The 19,627-nt window shown below is 40.6% G+C and overlaps 2 protein-coding genes across 10 annotated transcripts in view; one reads left to right on the forward strand and one right to left on the reverse strand.

The window, feature by feature from the left end:
• The window catches only part of ANGPTL2 (angiopoietin like 2), a 29,510-nt gene extending 24,937 nt beyond the window's left edge, over positions 1-4,573 (forward strand). The window contains exons 3-5 of the mRNA XM_079962150.1: positions 58-251; positions 1,599-1,869; positions 2,901-4,573. Of these exons, the coding sequence (XP_079818276.1) occupies positions 58-251; positions 1,599-1,869; positions 2,901-3,100 (665 nt within the window). The 3' untranslated portion in view covers positions 3,101-4,573. The remainder of the gene's footprint in view (positions 1-57; positions 252-1,598; positions 1,870-2,900) is intronic.
• RALGPS1 (Ral GEF with PH domain and SH3 binding motif 1) overlaps positions 1-19,627 on the reverse strand; it is a 263,929-nt gene that overhangs the window by 131,759 nt on the left and 112,543 nt on the right. For all 9 annotated transcript variants that reach the window (XM_079962103.1, XM_079962105.1, XM_079962100.1 and 6 more), the window contains exon 9: positions 16,009-16,135. In XM_079962103.1, the coding sequence (XP_079818229.1) occupies positions 16,009-16,135 (127 nt within the window). The remainder of the gene's footprint in view (positions 1-16,008; positions 16,136-19,627) is intronic.

The raw sequence follows: 19,627 nt of genomic DNA on the forward strand, positions 1-19,627 counted from the left end.
CAAATTGGAAATATGTGCAACTGTGTTTGTTATGGACTTGTTTCTTTTTTCAACAAGGTCCTTGGAGAGACTGCCTGCAAGCTTTAGAAGATGGTCATGACACCAGTTCCATATATCTTGTGAAACCTGAAAATACAAACCGATTGATGCAGGTCTGGTGTGATCAACGGCAAGATCCTGGTGGCTGGACAGTCATTCAGAGACGTTTGGATGGATCTGTCAACTTTTTCAGGAACTGGGAGACTTACAAGGTTAGGACAAACAACTGTGAGTTTTTATTCTAAGAAACATTATTTGAATTCATGTTTCAGTCTTTCCAAAAATAATTTACCTGAAGTAGTTAGGGCACTTGATTACATCCATGACAGAAGGAGGAGTACCTGAACTATTTAAAATGTTGCTATCAAAGGCAGTAAAACACAGACCATTTCTCCCTGGGCCTCTTAATCATATAGTTTTGGCTGAACTTCGACAATATTCTCCTAGGAATTTGGTATCTGGAGTGTTATCAATGAATAATAAGGCGGGGACAACCACCAGAAAGAAAGATTTGGTTTTTAAAAAGGATTAGAATGTACAAGGAAACAAGAAAGTATTTAAGTCAAAAGAGGAGGTCTGCAGATAGGGACTGCAGATGAGTTGATTAAAGTCAAAGTGAAGAATGGAGTTGAAATGAAGGTGAAGGAGTCTGGTAGCATAACTTAAAGGCACGCAATCAAGACCATAAAAGATCTGTAGTAGTAAGCTGCTTACTACTTTTTGCATGTGCACTAAGTATTTATGGAAAGGCTAATTTATATGGAAAAGGAAAAGATAAGAAGTTCCAATCCTATAATTCTATTTGGGTTGGACTGCAGGGAGCAGCAAAAATGTCCTTTGTGCCTGAGAATAGCTTTCCAGAAAAAGTGCAAGGGCAAGCCATCCATTGCAGAACTTGGTTTGAGGCCCAAGACCCTTGAGGGCTCAAACACATACCGTAGTTTAATATAAGGATAACCTCAGAGGTGCAATTCACACCTTATTCTAATGGCTGGTTCCCTGAGACTTTTTCTGATGTCACTCCAGTAGAGAATAATCAATGTCAGTGTGTGAGTGAGCATCTTGGAGACCTGTCTTTGGTGCAAATGACATGGTTCCTTGCCTCCCAAACTTTATCCCCCTTTCTTGGCAGAACAATGTTTGGGAGGAAAAGAACAACAGTATTGGCCCTACACATTGGGTTCCAAGATATACACACCAACAGGCAACCTGGGAATAAGCCATCGGAAATAAGACTCCCATGATATAAAGATGAAGTGTGAAGTGTGCTTAGATTTTCAAGGACCAAAAGAGGGAGGAATCTTCCTTGACTATTTTTTAACTGACATAGAAAGAAGCAGCAGGGCATGAATTCAAAGAGGTAGGCACGCATCCACAGGAAGCCAGTGATCTACTTAGTTTGGAAAATGACCCACAGTTCAGAGCCAGGTGGTGATTTTCAGATTGTCAGCCCAGAAACATCACAATCTCACTGCAGCTAAGTACACCGTATGAGTGTTACAAAAGATCAATGCCAAGTGCTAATTCATATTTTCTTTTTTATTTTCTTTCTTCTACAGCAAGGATTCGGTAATATCGATGGAGAGTACTGGTTGGGCTTAGAAAATATTTATTGGCTGACAAATCAAGGCAACTACAAATTGTTAATAACCATGGAAGACTGGTCAGGCCGGAAAGTGTTTGCTGAATATGCCAGTTTCCGACTTGAGCCAGAAAGTGAATACTACAAGTTGCGACTGGGCCGATACAATGGCAATGCTGGAGACTCTTTCACATGGCACAATGGGAAGCAATTCACTACACTGGACAGAGACCATGATGTATACACAGGTACGGAAAATTAAAATAAGCTATGAACTCTATGTGAAGGAACATAAAAATGTATATGAAAACATTTTATTTTTATATATTAAATAAATTGAAAAAATATATTATTCTGGATGTCAGGAACATACCAAATGTACAACTACAAATATAAGTTCTTAACCAAATCCTTGTCTGGAGTTCCCAGGCATTCTGCAAGCAGTCCATCTGACATGCTTCTATATTTCTAGAAGTAGCAAAATAGGCAGGAAAGTGGGTGAGATAAAACAACCAAAAGGAACTGCGGGTAGAGCAGGCATGGCAGGAGATGTAACAGCCTGGAGACCTATCCAGATATTATAATGCCTAAGAGGCTCAAGCCAGAGATGGGCAGATGGGCTTGCAGGATCTATTTTGTTTTTATTGGAAACCCTGGGGCCCACTAAGCAAATCCTAGTGAGAAAAGACATACACTTAGAATTAAAGAGCTGTGAGCCCAGGAATTTGTTCTGCGTCACTGAAACTGGGTGGCACTCACAGTCCTTCCACACAAGAATCTCAAAGCTTGGTTGTCCCAAGCTTTCTTCATTTCAGCAGTATAACTGGGGTGGGGGAGTCATTTCACTTCTCTATTGTTAAACAACTGGGAGTAAGAAAGCTTTGTCAATTACCCAGAGATCTACAAGCAGATCAAGATTTACCTTCTGTCCACTCCTAATTTAGGCTTCCTAGAAGCTTGCTAAGCAGTTCCAGTAGCCAATCAGGTTGCAACATACCAACAAGCAACTGGTGGAGCTGATGCACTTAAAACTGCCAAGGGCAGAAAAGCCCAACCAGGAAATACAAGCCACACACCAAGGAGCCCCAGTTTTTGACTTGGCTTTGTAGTGAACCATATTTGTTGTTGCCACCAATCTTGCCTCCTCTGCCAAGTTCTCTGCATGTCCTGAGGTTTTGTTCTGACGAGAGACAGAAGCATCAAGAACCTTGCAAATGGAAAAGCACAAAGTTTAACTCATCCATTTGTTCATAGAGTGATATTCTCCTTTCTATTACAGGTAACTGTGCTCATTACCAGAAAGGGGGATGGTGGTACAATGCATGTGCACACTCGAATCTCAATGGTGTTTGGTACAGAGGAGGACACTACCGAAGTCGATACCAAGATGGTGTCTATTGGGCTGAGTTCCGTGGAGGCTCATACTCACTGAAGAAGGTTATCATGATGATCAGACCTAATCCCAACACATTCCACTAAAAGGAACTTCTCAAGCCTTTTATATAACAGTTGTTTGTGCTATCCAGAACACATCTTTGCACCAGCAAAGAATGTAATATATTGTACATTGACCGCTATTAATCAGAGGACTTGTATATTGTATTTTCCAAGAATTGTTCCAGAACCAAAATAACAAGATTTTAAGAATGTCACCACAAAATGATTTTTTCCTTTTTTCTTAAGAGGTTTTTTTTTAAAAGAGTTATCAGGTAAAACGGACTGTAGATAAGCTGAGATGCTAAAAATACTGCCACATCATCTGAATATTTTTGTATGTTTTATATATTCTCAAATACTGGACATATTAAAAAAACTGTACAGCAAGACTTTTAAAAATAATAAATTCATTTGACACAGGAAATAATATCCTTTGAAACTATGTAGCCAGTACAGGTATATTAGAAAGTTCCTAATTTAAACTTCTTTAGATATTGAGAGAGCATAGTGTCTGCTCTGAAGTGTCCACACTGTGCCCAGCACTAATAGAATCCCCTATTTTTCTTGGGTCTCAAAGCACTCTTAGAACTTAACAATGAATCATTTTGTACAGGACAAACAGTCCTGAATCATTTTGTACAGGACAAACAGATCTGACAAACAGTCCAGGTTGTTATATTCACTATTAATGCACTAGGCATTATCCATAACTGACCACACAGCTATATTTCTCATAAACAAAACAGTTTCAGCATTTTTCGGTTAAACATCTGGTCATTTTAGAAGCATCTTAGATGTTACATGTTCACTGTATACTTTTGTAACCAACACTAATACCTTTGCACCTAAATGATAGCTTATTGGTTTCAAGTTATTTTGTACCATTAGAGTCATTACCTGCTCTGTAGTCATTGCAACAACAAAAAGAACTATCCAATTTTGCAGGCAAATGATGGATATAGATATAGAACTTATTTAAATGCCCTTGGACATGAGATTGTGACCTTTGAGAGAGAATATGTGAAACTTAAAACTGTATTTGCCATATTTCACTATTATTGCCAAGTATACATATTGAAAGGTGATTATGCAATTATATTTATAAATAGTCCATGGCAGAAACTTGAATTCAAGTATTCTGCTGAGGTAAGTTTCCAGAATAGATTATTTTATCACATGTTGCATTATAACATCCTTCCCAAACCTGGTGCTCTTCAGATGTTTTGGACCACAATTCCCATCACTCCTAACCATTGGCCATGCTAGCTGGAGCTGAGAGCTAGACTCAGAACATCTGAAGTGCACCAGTTGAATAAGGCTGCGTTATAGGAACAGTGAAAATCATACATTTAAAAACTCTTATTACCTCATTATTTCTTTCCTAACATACAATGTGTGTCAAACGTTTGGAGTGTGATGTAGCATGTCTTGTATATAAATCAAAGTAGGGATTTTAATATATTATCTGATTATCCTTGTAATGATGCAAATGTGTAATAAAAGCAACAAATGCTATTTTGATGTACTTAGATTTCATTCTTATATTATCATTATTTATTTACGAAACACCTTAGAAACAGGCTGATCAAATGTGGTTTCTTGAAGAATCTGAATATAACAAAAAGAGAACAAGAGTTGAATGGCAGATGATCTGACGTTCCCATAACTGTAAATAATAATAATAATAATAATAATAATAATAATAATAATAATGTGTTTGTGGGAGGAAGGCTATTGGTTGGTTTTTGTTTTGCTTTTGTTATGTATTTTGTGTTCTCATTTTGCATTTTTATGCTGTGAAGTACCCTTTCATCTTTGGATGAAGGGCAGTATACAAGCAACAACAACTGGGAGTTGCAAAGTGGAAGGGACAAAGGTAAAAAAGAGGGATGGTAATAATAGGTTTAGCACTGGTATCTGTGTATTCTGAGGAGTAGCATTTAGAAACAGAAAATGTTACTGATATAGATGAAGATGGCCATGGAGAAATTTGAAAGGGTGAAAAACAAGTGAAGAAACAGAAAGCTAATGAAGAGAATGGCACACGGGAGTCAACTGATCTGAACGAGTAGAAAATATCAAACAACTGATAGCAGTAGAGAGACTTAAAGAGCAGAAGCAAAAAAGCCATCAAAGAATAAAATTCTATATTCACGATGCTGCAAAGAAGCAAACATTTTGGTAGAATCTGTAGAAAGTTAAGAGTGAATACTGGATACATTAATCAACTAAAATGATGACAAAACTTGGTAAGATCCAAAACATAGAAAGAAAACAAACCAGAAAGTACAGTACTTCAAGATTCTAAAAGGGTACAACAAACAGCAACATCATTATGACAGAAGAGTGCATGGAATAATTATTGACAGTAGAAAAGTGGAACAAAATGTTGGATGGAGTCAAGAGTGAGTGACAGATAGTGTGTCTGTTGGAAATGTTAGTGAATATTAGAATGGTGATAGATAAAGGAAGAATGAGATGAGAGCAATACAGCATATGTAAAAGACTGAGAATAGCTGTTAGGTCAGGAAATTAAAATCCTAAAAAATCTCTATATAAAAAGAGTATTTGTTCAGGGTGTTACGCTCCTTAAATGTGTGTTCATGTTTTTAACTGTCTATATTCTGGTCTGGATGGATTCTACGGATAATATAGCTTAGCCCACATGTCTAGTGTAAATGTACTTGAGTAAGATTATAAAGGGATTATAAAGGCTGTTCTCTTCAAGTCAGTAGGTGGCAAGAGATGGGATTTTAAGGGAAGTCTGGGCTCAATGAAGTAACTAAGGAATTGACCTGATGACTTCCAAGGGACACGGACCTTGTAGGAACCTGGGGAGCATTACAAGAACACGATAAAGTTATTAATTAATTAATTAAATTTATATAACTCCCTTCATCCAAGGTTCACAGCGAAGTTTACAGTATAAAGTTATATTGAAAGTGCTAGAGTTAAGTTTGTGTGTGTCCATCAGGAACTGAGTATAGCACAAGGATGAGCAGAAGAAGACATGAAAGGGAGAAAAGACATACCTTGGCATTATTTTGGTAGAAGTACCAAAACAAAACAAGATACCTACAAATACCAATTCTTTCTAGTGTTCTTCATGCTGCTCACGATCTTTTTCATCTCTCCAATATCTGCAGTGCTTGTGGGAATAAGCACACCCAAACAAAAATATGCAAACACAAAGGGATTCAGACTCATCTACACCAGCTTTTATCCATACATAGAATATACACTGCAAAACATACTACAGGTATAGGCTCAATATAAGTGCATAGCAGAGAATTAATTGTATAGTATTATATAATCAGTTTGAACACAGCAGAAGCACTAAAATTCTTCAGAAGATTAAACCCATAGGCACATGTGAAACTATAGGCAACAAAGCATTCTGGGAACATCACAATTAGAAGCAATACCTTGTAGGGCACGTGTATTTAATGGAATATTTTACCACTGCATTTTATTGGAGGGTGTTGGACAACAAGCTCTAATTGCCCATTAGTTTGGGGCATATTGTCCTTCTGCGGTTTGAATCAAGTTCGCCTCCTCCTAACATTTCTGAGTCCCCTGTTATATGCTTGTTATCTACTACTCAAGGCAAAGAACCATCTGTCCAAGTTGCTGAAAGAATCAAAGCAACTGCTACTGAATCCTGTCTTGTGGAAAGAGGCTTGAGCCAACAGGCAGCTATCTGAAATCCCCTTTCTTTTTGTCCCCCCTTTTAAAACCATATAATCTTGACTTGCCCCTTCCCTTATATTAGCCAAAGTCCAGTTTTTCACCTCTGCTCCAAGTGCAACTTCTTTTAATGAGAAAATATTTGGGTTGTAAGGGGTTGTCTTCATTTAATTGATTACAAATGTGTAAGCTGAACCATGACACAAAGAAACATGAACAGCTTAAGAACAGCACAACAAGCAATGGAATGAGCAATTAAAAGACAGGGAAACTAATAATTGGATATAGAATCATAGAATCATAGAATCATAGAGTTGGAAGAGACCACAAGGGTCATCGAGTCCAAACCCCTGCCAAGCAGGAAACACCATCAGAGCACTCCTGACATATGGTTGTCAAGCCTCTGCTTAAAGACCTCCAAAGAAGGAGACTCCACCACACACCTTGGCAGCAAATTCCACTGTCGAACAGCTCTTACTGTCAGGAAGTTCTTCCTAATGTTTAGGTGGAATCTTTTTTCTTGTAGTTTGGAACCATTGCTCCGTGTCCTCTTCTCTGGAGCAGCAGAAAACAACCTTTCTCCCTCCTCTATGTGACATTCTTTTATATATTTGAACATGGCTATCATATCACCCCTTAACCTCCTCTTCTCCAGGCTAAACATGCCCAGCTCCCTTAGCCGTTCCTCATAAGGCATCATTTCCAGGCCTTTGACCATTTTGGTTGCCCTCCTCTGGACACGTTCCAGTTTGTCAGTGTCCTTCTTGAACTGTGGTGCCCAGAACTGGACACAGTACTCCAGGTGAGGTCTGACCAGAGCAGAATACAGTGGCACTATTACTTCCCTTGATCTAGATGCAATACTCCTATTGATGCAGCCCAGAATTGCATTGGCTTTTTTAGCTGCCGCGTCACACTGTTGGCTCATGTCAAGTTTGTGGGTCAACCAAGACTCCTAGATCCTTTTCACATGTACTGCTCTCAAGCCAGGTGTCACCCATCTTGTATTTGTGCCTCTCATTTTTTTTGCCCAAGTGCAATACTTTCCATTTCTCCCTATTAAAATTCATCTTGTTTGTTTTGGCCCAGTTCTCTAATCTGTCAAGGCCGTTTTGAAGTGTGATCCTGTCCTCTGGGGTGTTAGCCACCCCTCCCAGTTTGGTGTCATCTGCAAATTTGATCAGGATGCCCTTGAGTCCATCATCCAAGTCGTTGATAAAGATGTTGAATAAGACCGGGCCCAAGACAGAACCCTGTGGTACCCCACTAGTCACTCTTCTCTAGGATGAAGAGGAACCATTGATGAGCACCCTTTGGGTTCAGTCAGTCAGCCAGTTACAAATCCACTGAGTGGTAGCATAGTCAAGACCGCATTTTACCAGCTTCTTTACAAGAATATCATGGGGCACCTTGTCAAATGCCTTGCTGAAATCAAGGTAGGCTACATCCACTGCGTTCCCTTCATCTACCAGGCTTGTAATTCTGTCAAAAAACGAGATCAGGTTAGTCTGACACGACTTATTTTTCAGAAATCCATGCTGACTATTGGTGATCACAGTATTCCTTTCTAGGTGCTCACAAACTGTTTGCTTAATGATCTGCTCCAGAATCTTCCCTGGTATTGATGTCAGACTGACTGGGCGGTAATTATTTGGGTCCTCTCTTTTCCCCTTTTTGAAAATAGGGACAACATTTGCCCTCCTCCAGTCTGCCGGGACTTCGCTTGTTCTCCAGGAATTCTCAAAGATGACTGCCAGTGGTTCTGAGATCACATCTGCCAGTTCTTTTAATACTCTTGGATGCAGTTCATCTGGCCCTGGAGACTTGAATACATCTAAACTAGCCAAGTATTCTTGTACTATCTCCTTAGTTATTCTGGGCTGTGTTTCCTCTGCTGAATCATTTGCTCCAAATTCTTCAGGTCGGGCATTGTTTTCTTTATCGGAGAAGACTGAGGCAAAGAAGGCATTGAGGAGTTCAGCCCTTTCTGTGTCCCCTGTTTGCATTTCACCATCTTCTCCTCTGAGTGACCCCACTGCTTCTTTGTTCTTCCTTTTGCTACGAACATACCCATAAAAGCCTTTTTTGTTGCTTTTAACCTCTCTAGCAAGCCTGAGTTCATTCTGTGCTTTAGCTTTTCTGACTCTGTGTCTACACGTGCTGGCTATTTGTTTGAATTCCTCTTTGGTGGTTTCCCCCCTTTTCCATTTTTTGTACACATCCTTTTTTAATCTTAACTCAGTTAAAAGTTCTTTAGATAGCCACCCTGGCTTCTTTAGGCACCTTCCATGTTTCCGTCTCATTGGTATTGCCTGAAGTTGTGCTTTTACTATCTCCCTCTTAACAAACTCCCAGCCATCATGAACTCCCTTTCCTTTTAGTATTACTGTCCATGGGATCTCACCCAGCACTTCCCTAAGTTTTATGAAGTCGGCTTTCTTAAAGTCAAGAAATTGAGTCTTAGTATGCTTGGCTGCTCCTTTCCGCTGTATAGTAAACTTCAGAAGAGCATGATCACTCGCGCCTAATGATCCTTCCACTTCTACCCCACTAACCAGGTCATCAACATTGGTTAGGACCAGATCTAAAATGGCTGTTCCTCTTGTTGCTTCTCCCACTTTCTGGACAATGAAGTTGTCTGCAAGGCCAGTGAGGAATCTGTTTGACCTTATGCTCTTGGCTGAGTTTGACATCCAGCAAATATCCGGGTAATTGAAGTCCCCCATTACTACTATCTCCCTTCCTTTTGCATGCTTGGCCATCTGTTCCAGGAAGGCATCATCTATGTCCTCCGTTTGGCTTGGGGATCTATAGTAAACTCCCACAATGAGGTCCCTGTTATTCATTTCTCCCTTAATTTTGACCCAAATGCTCTCACTTTGGCTTTGAGGTTCTAAGTCTTGGATCTCTTCACAGGTATACACATCCCTGACATATAACGCCACTCCTCCTCCTTTCTTGTCTGGTCTGTTTCTCTGAAATAGATTGTAACTCTCCATTATTACATTCCAGTCGTGGGACTTATCCCACCAGGTTTCAGTGATGCCTATTATGTCATATTTAGTTTGCTGTACCAAGAGCTCAAGCTCATCTTGTTTATTACCCATGCTTTGCGCATTAGTGTACAGACATTGAAGTCCATTAATCATTCCCCCGTGTCTCTTATTTAAGGATTTTTTCCTCCCACCACTAGGTCTGCGTGCTGTTTGCTCCATTTGGTCTATGACATTTGGATGATCATGTTCATCAATTGATAGACTCCTACCTTCAGGAGCACTGTCTTCCTCCCCCACATTAGTCAGTTTAAAGCCCTCCTGATGAGGTTTCTGAGATTTTTGGCAAAAACATTCCTCCCAACCGTTGTGAGGTGCAGCCCATCGCTTGCCAGAAGTCCATCTTCAAGAAACTGCAGTCCGTGATCTAAGAATCCAAACCGTTCCTGTTTACACCATTTGCGAAGCCAGCTGTTCACTTCCACTATTTTTCTCTCTCTCCCTGGGCCACGTCGTTCAACTGGGAGGAAAGATGAGATGACAATTTGTGCATTTAATTGCTTCAATTTCCTGCTCAGAGCCTCATAGTCTCTTTTGATCTTCTGGAGGCTATTGCTTGCAGTGTCATTGGTTCCCACATGAACCAAGAGGAAGGGGTATTTGTCAGTGGGTTTTATGATTCCTTGTAGTCGTTCAGTTACATCTTGGATCTTAGCCCCGGGGAGACAGCACACTTCCCGAGACATCTTGTCAGACCCACAGATCACTGCTTCTGTTCCCCTCAGGAGACTGGGAAGGATATGCCACCTGCTTCCAGTTCCTCCTGGAGGCAAAGGACGTCACTGATGCAGCCAAGAAGATGGCGACCTTCTTCAGCGTCTGTAGAGAAGAAACGTTTGAGATTGGCCAAGCCCTCCTCACTCCCACAAATATCGCTACCATTCCCTACAACATGATAATGGAACGGCTGAAGGGGCACTTCTTGCCACAGCCCTTGGTGGGAGCATGTCGCAACGCCTTCTACGCAAAGTGGTAGGCCCCCAGAGAAACCATAACCAGGTATGTGACCTCCCTCCACCAGGCTGCCCGGCTCTGCAACTTCACAGAGCTGGAGAACATACTCCGCGACCGCCTCGTGAGCAGCCTGAGGAATTAGAAGCTGCAGTGGCACCTCTATGCTAAGAAGGACCTGAAGTTCCAGGTCGCCCTAGAGGAGGCTCTAGCAACTGAAGCCGCTGAGAGGTCAGTGCAAGAATTCCAGTCAAATGCGTTGTCCCAACCAAGGGTCCACCATAAGAACCTCACCAACAACTCAGAATCCAACCGGGAGGACGTGCACCGAGTGCAGCAGTGCACACAAACTGCACGCCCACCACGACAGCCTTGTCCGGAAAAGGGGAACTGTGCAAGCTGTGAGGAGAGCCAAGAGCGAAGGACTTGCCATTTCCACAACGCAGAATGCCGACAATGCAGAAACGTGGGACACATTGCCTGGGTGTGCTGCGCCCGCCCTGCCCGACGCCTTGCATCAGATGGCTGACCCAAGAGTCCCAGGCCCTATAGTCCAACACACTAAGGTAACTCAACGGAGATCACAGACTGTCAGGTATACCAGTTGCCTCATTCTAATGCAGAAAAAAATTACATCGAGGTACAGATAGAGGGAGTCCCATTCCTCATGGAGCTTGATACAGGCTCAACCCTGTCCATAATCTTGGCACGGACATTAAGGAAATTGTGTCCCAGCGGCGGCCCCAACCTTAGGCCAGCCCCATTAACCCTCCAGGACTTCCAAAAACACAAGGTCCCCTCCCCATAATGGGGGTGGGAACCTTCAATGTACAATATCGAGGGTGGAAGCGGCAATCAGACTTGATTGTGGTCAAGGGACCCTACGTTAGCTTACTGGGGTTGGCGTGGTTTGGGCCACTGGGGCTAGCCATCACTGGGGTGAACCGCACCAGCTCCCACGTGGACGTGGACGCCATCTGCAAAGAGTTTCTGGAGGTTTTGACGGGGCATTGGGATGATATACTGCCCCCCCCATTGGCCTACAACTAGACCCCGCCGTACAACTCATCAGGTTCAAGGCCTGCCAGGTCCCGTTCACCCTTAAACCCCGAATTGACGAGGAATTAGACCGGGTCATGGAGCAAGGAGTACTCGAGCCGGTGCCTAATGCCCCCTGTGAAACCCCAATCGCCACACCCGCCAAGCCCAAAGGCTCGGTCCGCATCTGTGCAGACTACAAATGTACCATAAACAAGGCCTTTATGGCTCATGCATAGTCGGTGCCAGTCACAGACACAGAAAGTTATGGGGTCATTCACCATGAGGAGCAGATCAGGTAAGAGTAGCAGAGGTTCATGCTGAAGGGGTTCTGCCCTGCCAAAAGAAGAATCAGTAATGATGTGATGTAATGCACAAACGTGGAATAATTAGAATGGGCAGGTTTTATGGGGAAAGCTTGGTAAGCCCAAGAATTCTTCCCAAGAAAAAAAAGGATGCTGAGGGACACCCCAAAAGCTTTGCGAAACACTTCCTCACTCCTTCCCTCAAAAAGAAATATGAGGTATCCTGAAGTGTGTGATCAGAAGCACAATTATGAATAACTACAATTATTTCACATCACTGTTGCCTGGGAAGGATATGGGTTAAGAGGCTTTGCCAAAGATACAGCAGTGTACAATAACATATCACCTTTTACATTCAGAAGATCCCAAACAACAGAAACAAAAGAAGCTCTGTCTCCTTCATTCAGGCAGATAGAGCAATGTATATCTACAAGTAACATATGCCAATATGAAAGAAGAGCCTTTTAAATTTGAATCTGGGCGAACCCCTTAGAAGCTTTCTATATTTGCAGGAAAACACTGCCAAAATTTTATTTTTGCTCAGTCAAAAGATTCCTGTTTTTAGAATAAAAGTGGACTTGAACATATGGGTAATGTATGCAATATATATTTATATGCATATACATATGCTTTCTAAAAGTTAAAAAAGCCAGTTTTTAAAATTTGAATTTAGTATGGTTTGCAATGAAATCAGTTACAAAAGCCCACTACCTTCCTTAGTAACAACAGAAGGAAAATATGCAAAACTCTTGCATATGAGGGGGCAGCAACAAAATATTAACCGAACAGGAATTTTAACTGGCAGAATTACCTTTTGCCACATTTTATAATCCCAATATCTAAAATTCATATGCTGTACATATGTATGAAGTCAAGTTTATCCATGTATTCTGATGGTAAGTATGAGCCAACTCTTACATTCATCTCTCATCTATCTTAACTGTATACAGTATAATAACCTAGAAATGACCTATGATAAGGGCAAGCAAGATAGTATCCACTGGCAATATATAATTGAGGTGGCTGGCCAAAAGAATGAAAACTTATGCGTCTTGGAAAAGGTTCTGGAATCTTTATAAGAAAGTTCTCAAAAGCTGCTGTTTCCTCAAACCACAAAATTGTGCTGCGTTCAACTAAAAATGAACCTCATAACCCTGAATATGAATCTAGTGTTTCCCCTCCCTTCCTTTCTCCTTCCAGCTATAAAAATTACAGACAGAGAATACCCTAGAAATATGCACAGTTCCTTTGATGTTAATACTACTTCATTAATTCCAGCCCTGTTATTTTTCCATTGCATGCCACCCCAGCTGCAGCAACTACCCAGTTGCACTTCACTCTCTTGGCAGGCCTTTATAAGACGTGTGTTTTCAAATGCTGAATGAGACGATGCAAAAAGCAAGGTTGTTACACAGCATTAAAAACCACATTTTAAGGGTTGTGAAATATGCTTAGTTTTCTGCATACCACACACATCCTTGTTTCTTGAGGTTATGACAGTTAATTGAGTTCAATGAAGCAGAGAAACAAAACAAAACGCACTATTTGCTTTATTGGTACTATGGCAAATACCCATAAGGATAAGAATGAGATCACTAGATCCTGGATATTTAAAAAAAAAAAAATCAGAAACTAGTATGTAATACTAACAAAGGAAAAAAGGAAAAACCACAGCAGGAAAAACCATGGAGACTAGGAATTATAAGCAAAAGGGTAACTGGGTACTTAAGCAAGAACTCAAACGTAAACTGGAAATATTATATGTAGCATTACATATAGCCAAGATATAGGGGTAGGAAAAGCACAGCAGAATATGGTTAAAGGAACAGGGCATTGGCAGGTCTTCTGAACCAAGTAACAGTGGAAAGAGAAATGCTTCTTGTCAAGGAGCACAGCCCTCTTTCCCGCTATCCTTCCAATGTCCTTATAAAGGAGTGGGTAGTATAGGATAACCGCCATTCTTTATAGACTTTGCTCATAATTCCTTTTGACGCTTAACATATCCCTTTACCATGAAGACTGACTCATATGAAATTTAAAAACTTTGAGGTTACAAATTAAGCATAATAGTCCCTTGGTATCATCAGTGGAGGAGACTCTGAAAAGAAATATGCAAAACTGACTAATAAGCAGTATGGGCACATGCTTCCTAGCAATCTCCTGCCCATGTACAGTCAACTATTTTCTGAGATAAAAGGAAGAGGGAAGGGGGGGGGGAGCATCTTCCCTCTCACATATTTGATCCACACTTGTCACTGCACTCCAATAATCCCTTGCAACATGACAAATTGCACAGAACACTTGCAACTGATGAAAGGAATGCCCTCCTAACAAAAAAACCACCCTTAACTCACCATTAGGAGACATAACTACAAAAGTGAGGATTATCAAAGTATTTGGGGTTTTTAAAAATGCAGAGAGAGAAGTCCTAAACACAGAAACATATCTATGCATGTATATAATATATATAATGGGGTTGAAGCCAAAGCATGCACAGAACAGCAAAAGCAAAGGAACTTTTCCCTACATTCAAATAGTAGTATTTGATGAGGTCTATGCAAACATGGGAGTCTATGTTGTTTTTACACTGAGCTTCTTTAAACAGTGAGGCAGAGCTTTGCAAGGAAATATCTGCAACAACCGTTATTACTTTTGATCCATTACACCAGTATCTGCCTCCCACCCTGCCAGTATTTTTCTTTTTTATTGTGGCATTCATTTGTAATCTTTGTGGCATCCTATGCAGGAGTCTAACACTCCTGAATAAATATATTCTTCCGCAACATTAAGACATTCATAAGGTTTGTTTCCAGGTAATTCTATAATTTGGATGCTGTATTAGTATACATGTATCTTTTTTTTCTGCTTTCGTCTGAAGAGCTCTCAAAGTAGCTTCCAAACAATTTAAAACAAAAGAAAATGATAAATCAGTAGAAAAACATAGTAAGAACAACAAAGCAGCAGTAATTGAAACAGAAAATTTAAAAAGCAGAAGGCTTAAATAAAATACCTGGTTAGTTATAAAACAACTAAAAGCATATGAAGCTTGGCACCAAACAAGCCTCCCCGAGGAAGGTATTTCTGGGTCAATATATCACAACTGAAAGGAGCCCAGCCCAATTTGACAATGCCAGCATCTCTTCTATTCTGGTGCCAATGAGAATAGAAGGGCCCAAGAAAAAGGAAGGAGAACTCTGATGTGCTGTTTCCAGAGACCGGTGATGGAAATATTGGAGCAGTTCCGAATGCGCTTCCTGTTTACAGAGCACTCTGACAGGCTTTGGTGGGCAGGATTAGGCGCACAGATAACCAACCCTTGCTGTAGAACTACCTTAATCTGAGGATACTACTAAAAGATAACAACTCTGAGAAGTGCATTAAGATATAAATTTCTAAGAAACTGATCACAAAGAATATATTTTGCCTAATTCCAGTTCCTTTACATAAGAATATGTTTACCATTTAAGTACCCCCTCTATTCTTCTGTAGAATCAAGAACAATCATAGACAGTTGCACCCCAAACATTTTTATTCTGAAGAAAACTTGACAGATGAGCATAAAACTCACCATATTTAGGCCAAGCAGGAATTTTCCATCAGCCAGTGGCCTTGGATATGTTTTCAAGGCACCAATGTAGCAACATCATGAGAGAACCTCTGTGCTAGGATAATGGGCCCATTCTGTAGTGCCTCTTTCACATTCCCTACAGCTCAGACCACAGTGACTTTTTCCTCATCGCATAGCAGAAGTAATGGCCACATTACCACTTGTAAAACTTCTTCACAACACTGGTTAACTGAACCACACTGGTTTAACCTGTGGTTTGGATCTGACATGCCTGGGCTTACTTGTTAGTCAGAAACAGAAAAGGCATCTAATTGAAGACTATATTTGATAGATAACAATTAGACTTACCTAGATAAGGAATACAGGGGACCATCTTTAAACATCTGATATATTCCCGCATCCTCTTATAATTATCTTCCTTAGACGTTAAGTAGTCTAGCTTCTCAAAGGTGGCCTTGTCTTTGCGATTCAAAAGCTAAAAAAAGAAAGGTCAAGTAATACTATTAACATTCTGCAAAATGAAAATTTAATTAGTTAGAACACAGGAAGGCAGTAAGCTTCTTTAGGCTGAATACTGTTTTGCTAAGGAGGTTAAGGGGTTGCAACAAATTTTAAACGGTCCACAGAATCAGCCATAACCCTGTACCTGAAAATGGATATAGCAAACACTGTGAAGTATCTTCTCTTTTCACAATACTTTAAAAGGAAAAGGCAGTGTATCATTCAATCCTGTGTGTTTCATACTACATATATCCTACAAGTACTCCCTGTGACAGTTTTTGGAACAAGACAACAAAGCAACTTGTTTCTGCTTACACCATTGCATCTGCTCTGCTCTATTCCAATTCACCTTCCCTTCATCTATTTCAGTCATACTCTGGGCTCATCCACACTTGGTGCGGGTTCTCAGTGCCTGGGGCACAGTGCTAAGGGGGTGGGCATGGAGGGTGGCTGCACCCGTCCAAGCTCTCACCGTTGACTGAGCTGCGGTTGTTTGAGTCGGCGGTGAGTGAGGTGAGTGGAGGGAGAAAGGCTCAAAGCTAGAGGAGGAGGCTGCCAGAACCTCTCACCTCTCCTCAATGGGGGCCACCTCCTCTTGGTCAGCCCAGGATGGGGGAAAGGGGCGTCAGGGCACGCAGGGGCGTCCCTTTGACGGCCACAAAGTGAAGGAGGCACTGCCATTGCCCCAACCCTGAAGGCTTGGCTCAGGAGCAGCTTGGAAAGTGAGGGAGCTTGCCATGGAAGCGCCTTGATGTGCTCCCTCACACCCTTTCAAAAATCTGCTCCTGGGGCCAGGCCCCCCGGCATTCCCCACACTATGCTCCTGGGTCTAAGCAGTTTTCCACTTGTCCCATGCTTTCTAGGCATGGGTCCAAGTGGTTCTCTGTTTGCCCCCCCCCCACTTTCCCCAGGAAAACCCACTCTTTAGCACTGAATTGGTGCAAACATCAACCCACTGAAAACCCAACTGACATTTGTTCCAATTCAGTGGTAAACATAGAGTTTTCCTGGGGAGAAATGGGGGCCAAGAGGAAGTCTGGATGAGCTCTAAGTCCTACATTGCCTTGCTCTCTGCTGCTACTTCTGTTCTGCCTGGATCAGCAACTCAATGCTGTCTAATCTCAGAAACATCCTGATTCACAACTGCAATTTATCCCAGTGTCTGATACATTCATGCACTTCCCACCCAGGTTAGGAAGCTGCCCTATACCAAGCCAGACTGTTTGTTCATCTAACCTTTTACTCTTTCCTTTCACTGACAGTGGTGTTTCTCATCACTTGTTATCTGTTTAAAAATAAAAATAAAGAAACCCTGAAGAAACCAGGATTTGAATCCAATACCACAGTACCACTTCTCACACCAGACCTAGCTACTCTGCTTTCCTGAGACAGACCCCCAGATCCAAGCATCAGTGGGCTACAAAAAGCCTTTTAGCTCAATATATCTTCTGGGCAGTCCACCCAATTCTACACCCACACTCTAAATGACATCTTTCCAATGCAATACAGCAAGCATATTCCACTGCAACAAAACAGGCAATTCCCCGTAATGCACACAACATCACAGCATTAACATAGTAAGACATCAGTGCACAAAAGGTTGAAAGACTCAATTTGCTCCATAAATGCAGTATGTTGGGGGTGTGAAGTTGGAAATGGCAGGTGTGTCCCTGGGGTTCAAATTAAGCACCCATGATTTAGTTAGAACACTAGATGAGAAACAGGCAGAGGGAACTGGGACTGGTATAGCACTTTATGCAGCCTGCAAGATATAGGTTGCCCTCTTGGTTATAGAAATTTTGCAATGACAAATTTAACTGGGTTTATTTCATGCATTACTTTGACACATAGACATATATATTTCAGAAATTAAGAAATGTACACGCCTTGAAAACAGCTGCTAGTGACCTAGTGCATTACAAACCTGGCTAATCTAAGCTTTTCATTATGTGTGAAGTATCCCAAACTATTTAAACTATTTTGTTTTCAGTTCTGAAGTTGGCTACACATGTACTAAAAGCATGTGAAATATTCCATGTGCTCCCAGTTAAGCATGCACATAAATGGACAGTAGAATAACAAGCTTAGATATAACAAAGTTGGGAATAAATCAATGCCTGCTTGTGTTTAAATATTTCTGCCAAACTTCCATTAGCAACATGCTGAAGTTGCTGGAATTAAGCTGACAGTTGAACAAGAACTTACTTGATATTTTAAAAATTGTTAGAATCTAATCAAGAGAATAATAGTGCTTTAAAAATAAACTGAATAATGGTATTCTCAAAGCAAGCAAGGTTTTGTCATTTCATAGCACACAGACACTTGAGATACTGCAAGTCATTTCCCTAAGTTTTTTTACATTGAACACAAATGGGTGTATCCAATGTCCTACTCAGAGCAGACCCATTAAAATTAATGTGCCTAAGTGGAAGAGGACTGGAAGAAGTTCAAAGAATATCTCCAAAAACATTGTAAAATGTTTGAATGTTAAAATGATGTTGGATATAAAGATAATATGGCATCAGTGACATAGTTAAAAGGAATATGCAAAAATGTTTTAAGAAAAAAGGGTGAAAAGACCAGAGTAAAATTATGTCGAAACTAAACTTAAAAGGAAAGGAAAACCGAAGACATAATAGGTTGAAATGTATAATATTGAATAAGATTTGAAAGAGGGTAAGGAATTGCTGAATTTGATTGTGTAAAGGGGAACACAGAAAAGGGAGATGTGAGGAAGTCAGGAAAGAGGGTTATAAAGACACTAAGCAAAAAACTAGATTTTTTGTTTTTTTCTTTGTTTTTTGTTCTTTCTTATCATTTTCTTCTTTTTTCTCTTATGTCTTTTATTGTGCTTTATTGTGCCTGTTGGATTGTGCTGTTTTTTATTGTCTTTTTCCTTTGTTTTGTTTGATTGTGATACTTGTTTTACTATGCAAAATCTTAATAAATATCTTTTAAAAAAATAAAATAAAATTAATGTGCCTAAGTTAGTCATAGCCATCAATTTTCATGGGTCTGAGTAGGACTAACATCGGATACAGCCCAAAGATTCGCCACAAAAATGCAAAATACTCTTCCTCACCTTATACATATACTTAATAAGACAAAATACAGAATATTTGATCTTACAGCTATAAGACAGTATGTAAGTGTTTCTTCCCTCTAAAACCTGCATCCCAAGAGAACTTGAATGAATGCTATAGATGTGGCTAGCAACCACATACATATGAAGGGCACTTGACATAAATCACAGAAGAAATGTCAAAGCTTTCTCATTTTCCAGGCAGTCGCACTGATGGCAAATCTACACTACTAAGTTAAAGCAGTTATCACCTCTTTACAGAGAATTCTGGGAACTGTGATACTGCAAGAGGGGGATAGGAAAGGCAGTTGGTATTTCATAACAAATAATTATCAATACTTCACTAAAATTCCCAGGTTCTTTTGAGTGAAGCCATAAAAGTTA

Source organism: Podarcis cretensis (assembly GCF_951804945.1).
Source record: "Podarcis cretensis genome assembly, chromosome: Z".
In the NCBI taxonomy this organism is placed as follows: Eukaryota; Metazoa; Chordata; class Lepidosauria; order Squamata; family Lacertidae; genus Podarcis; species Podarcis cretensis.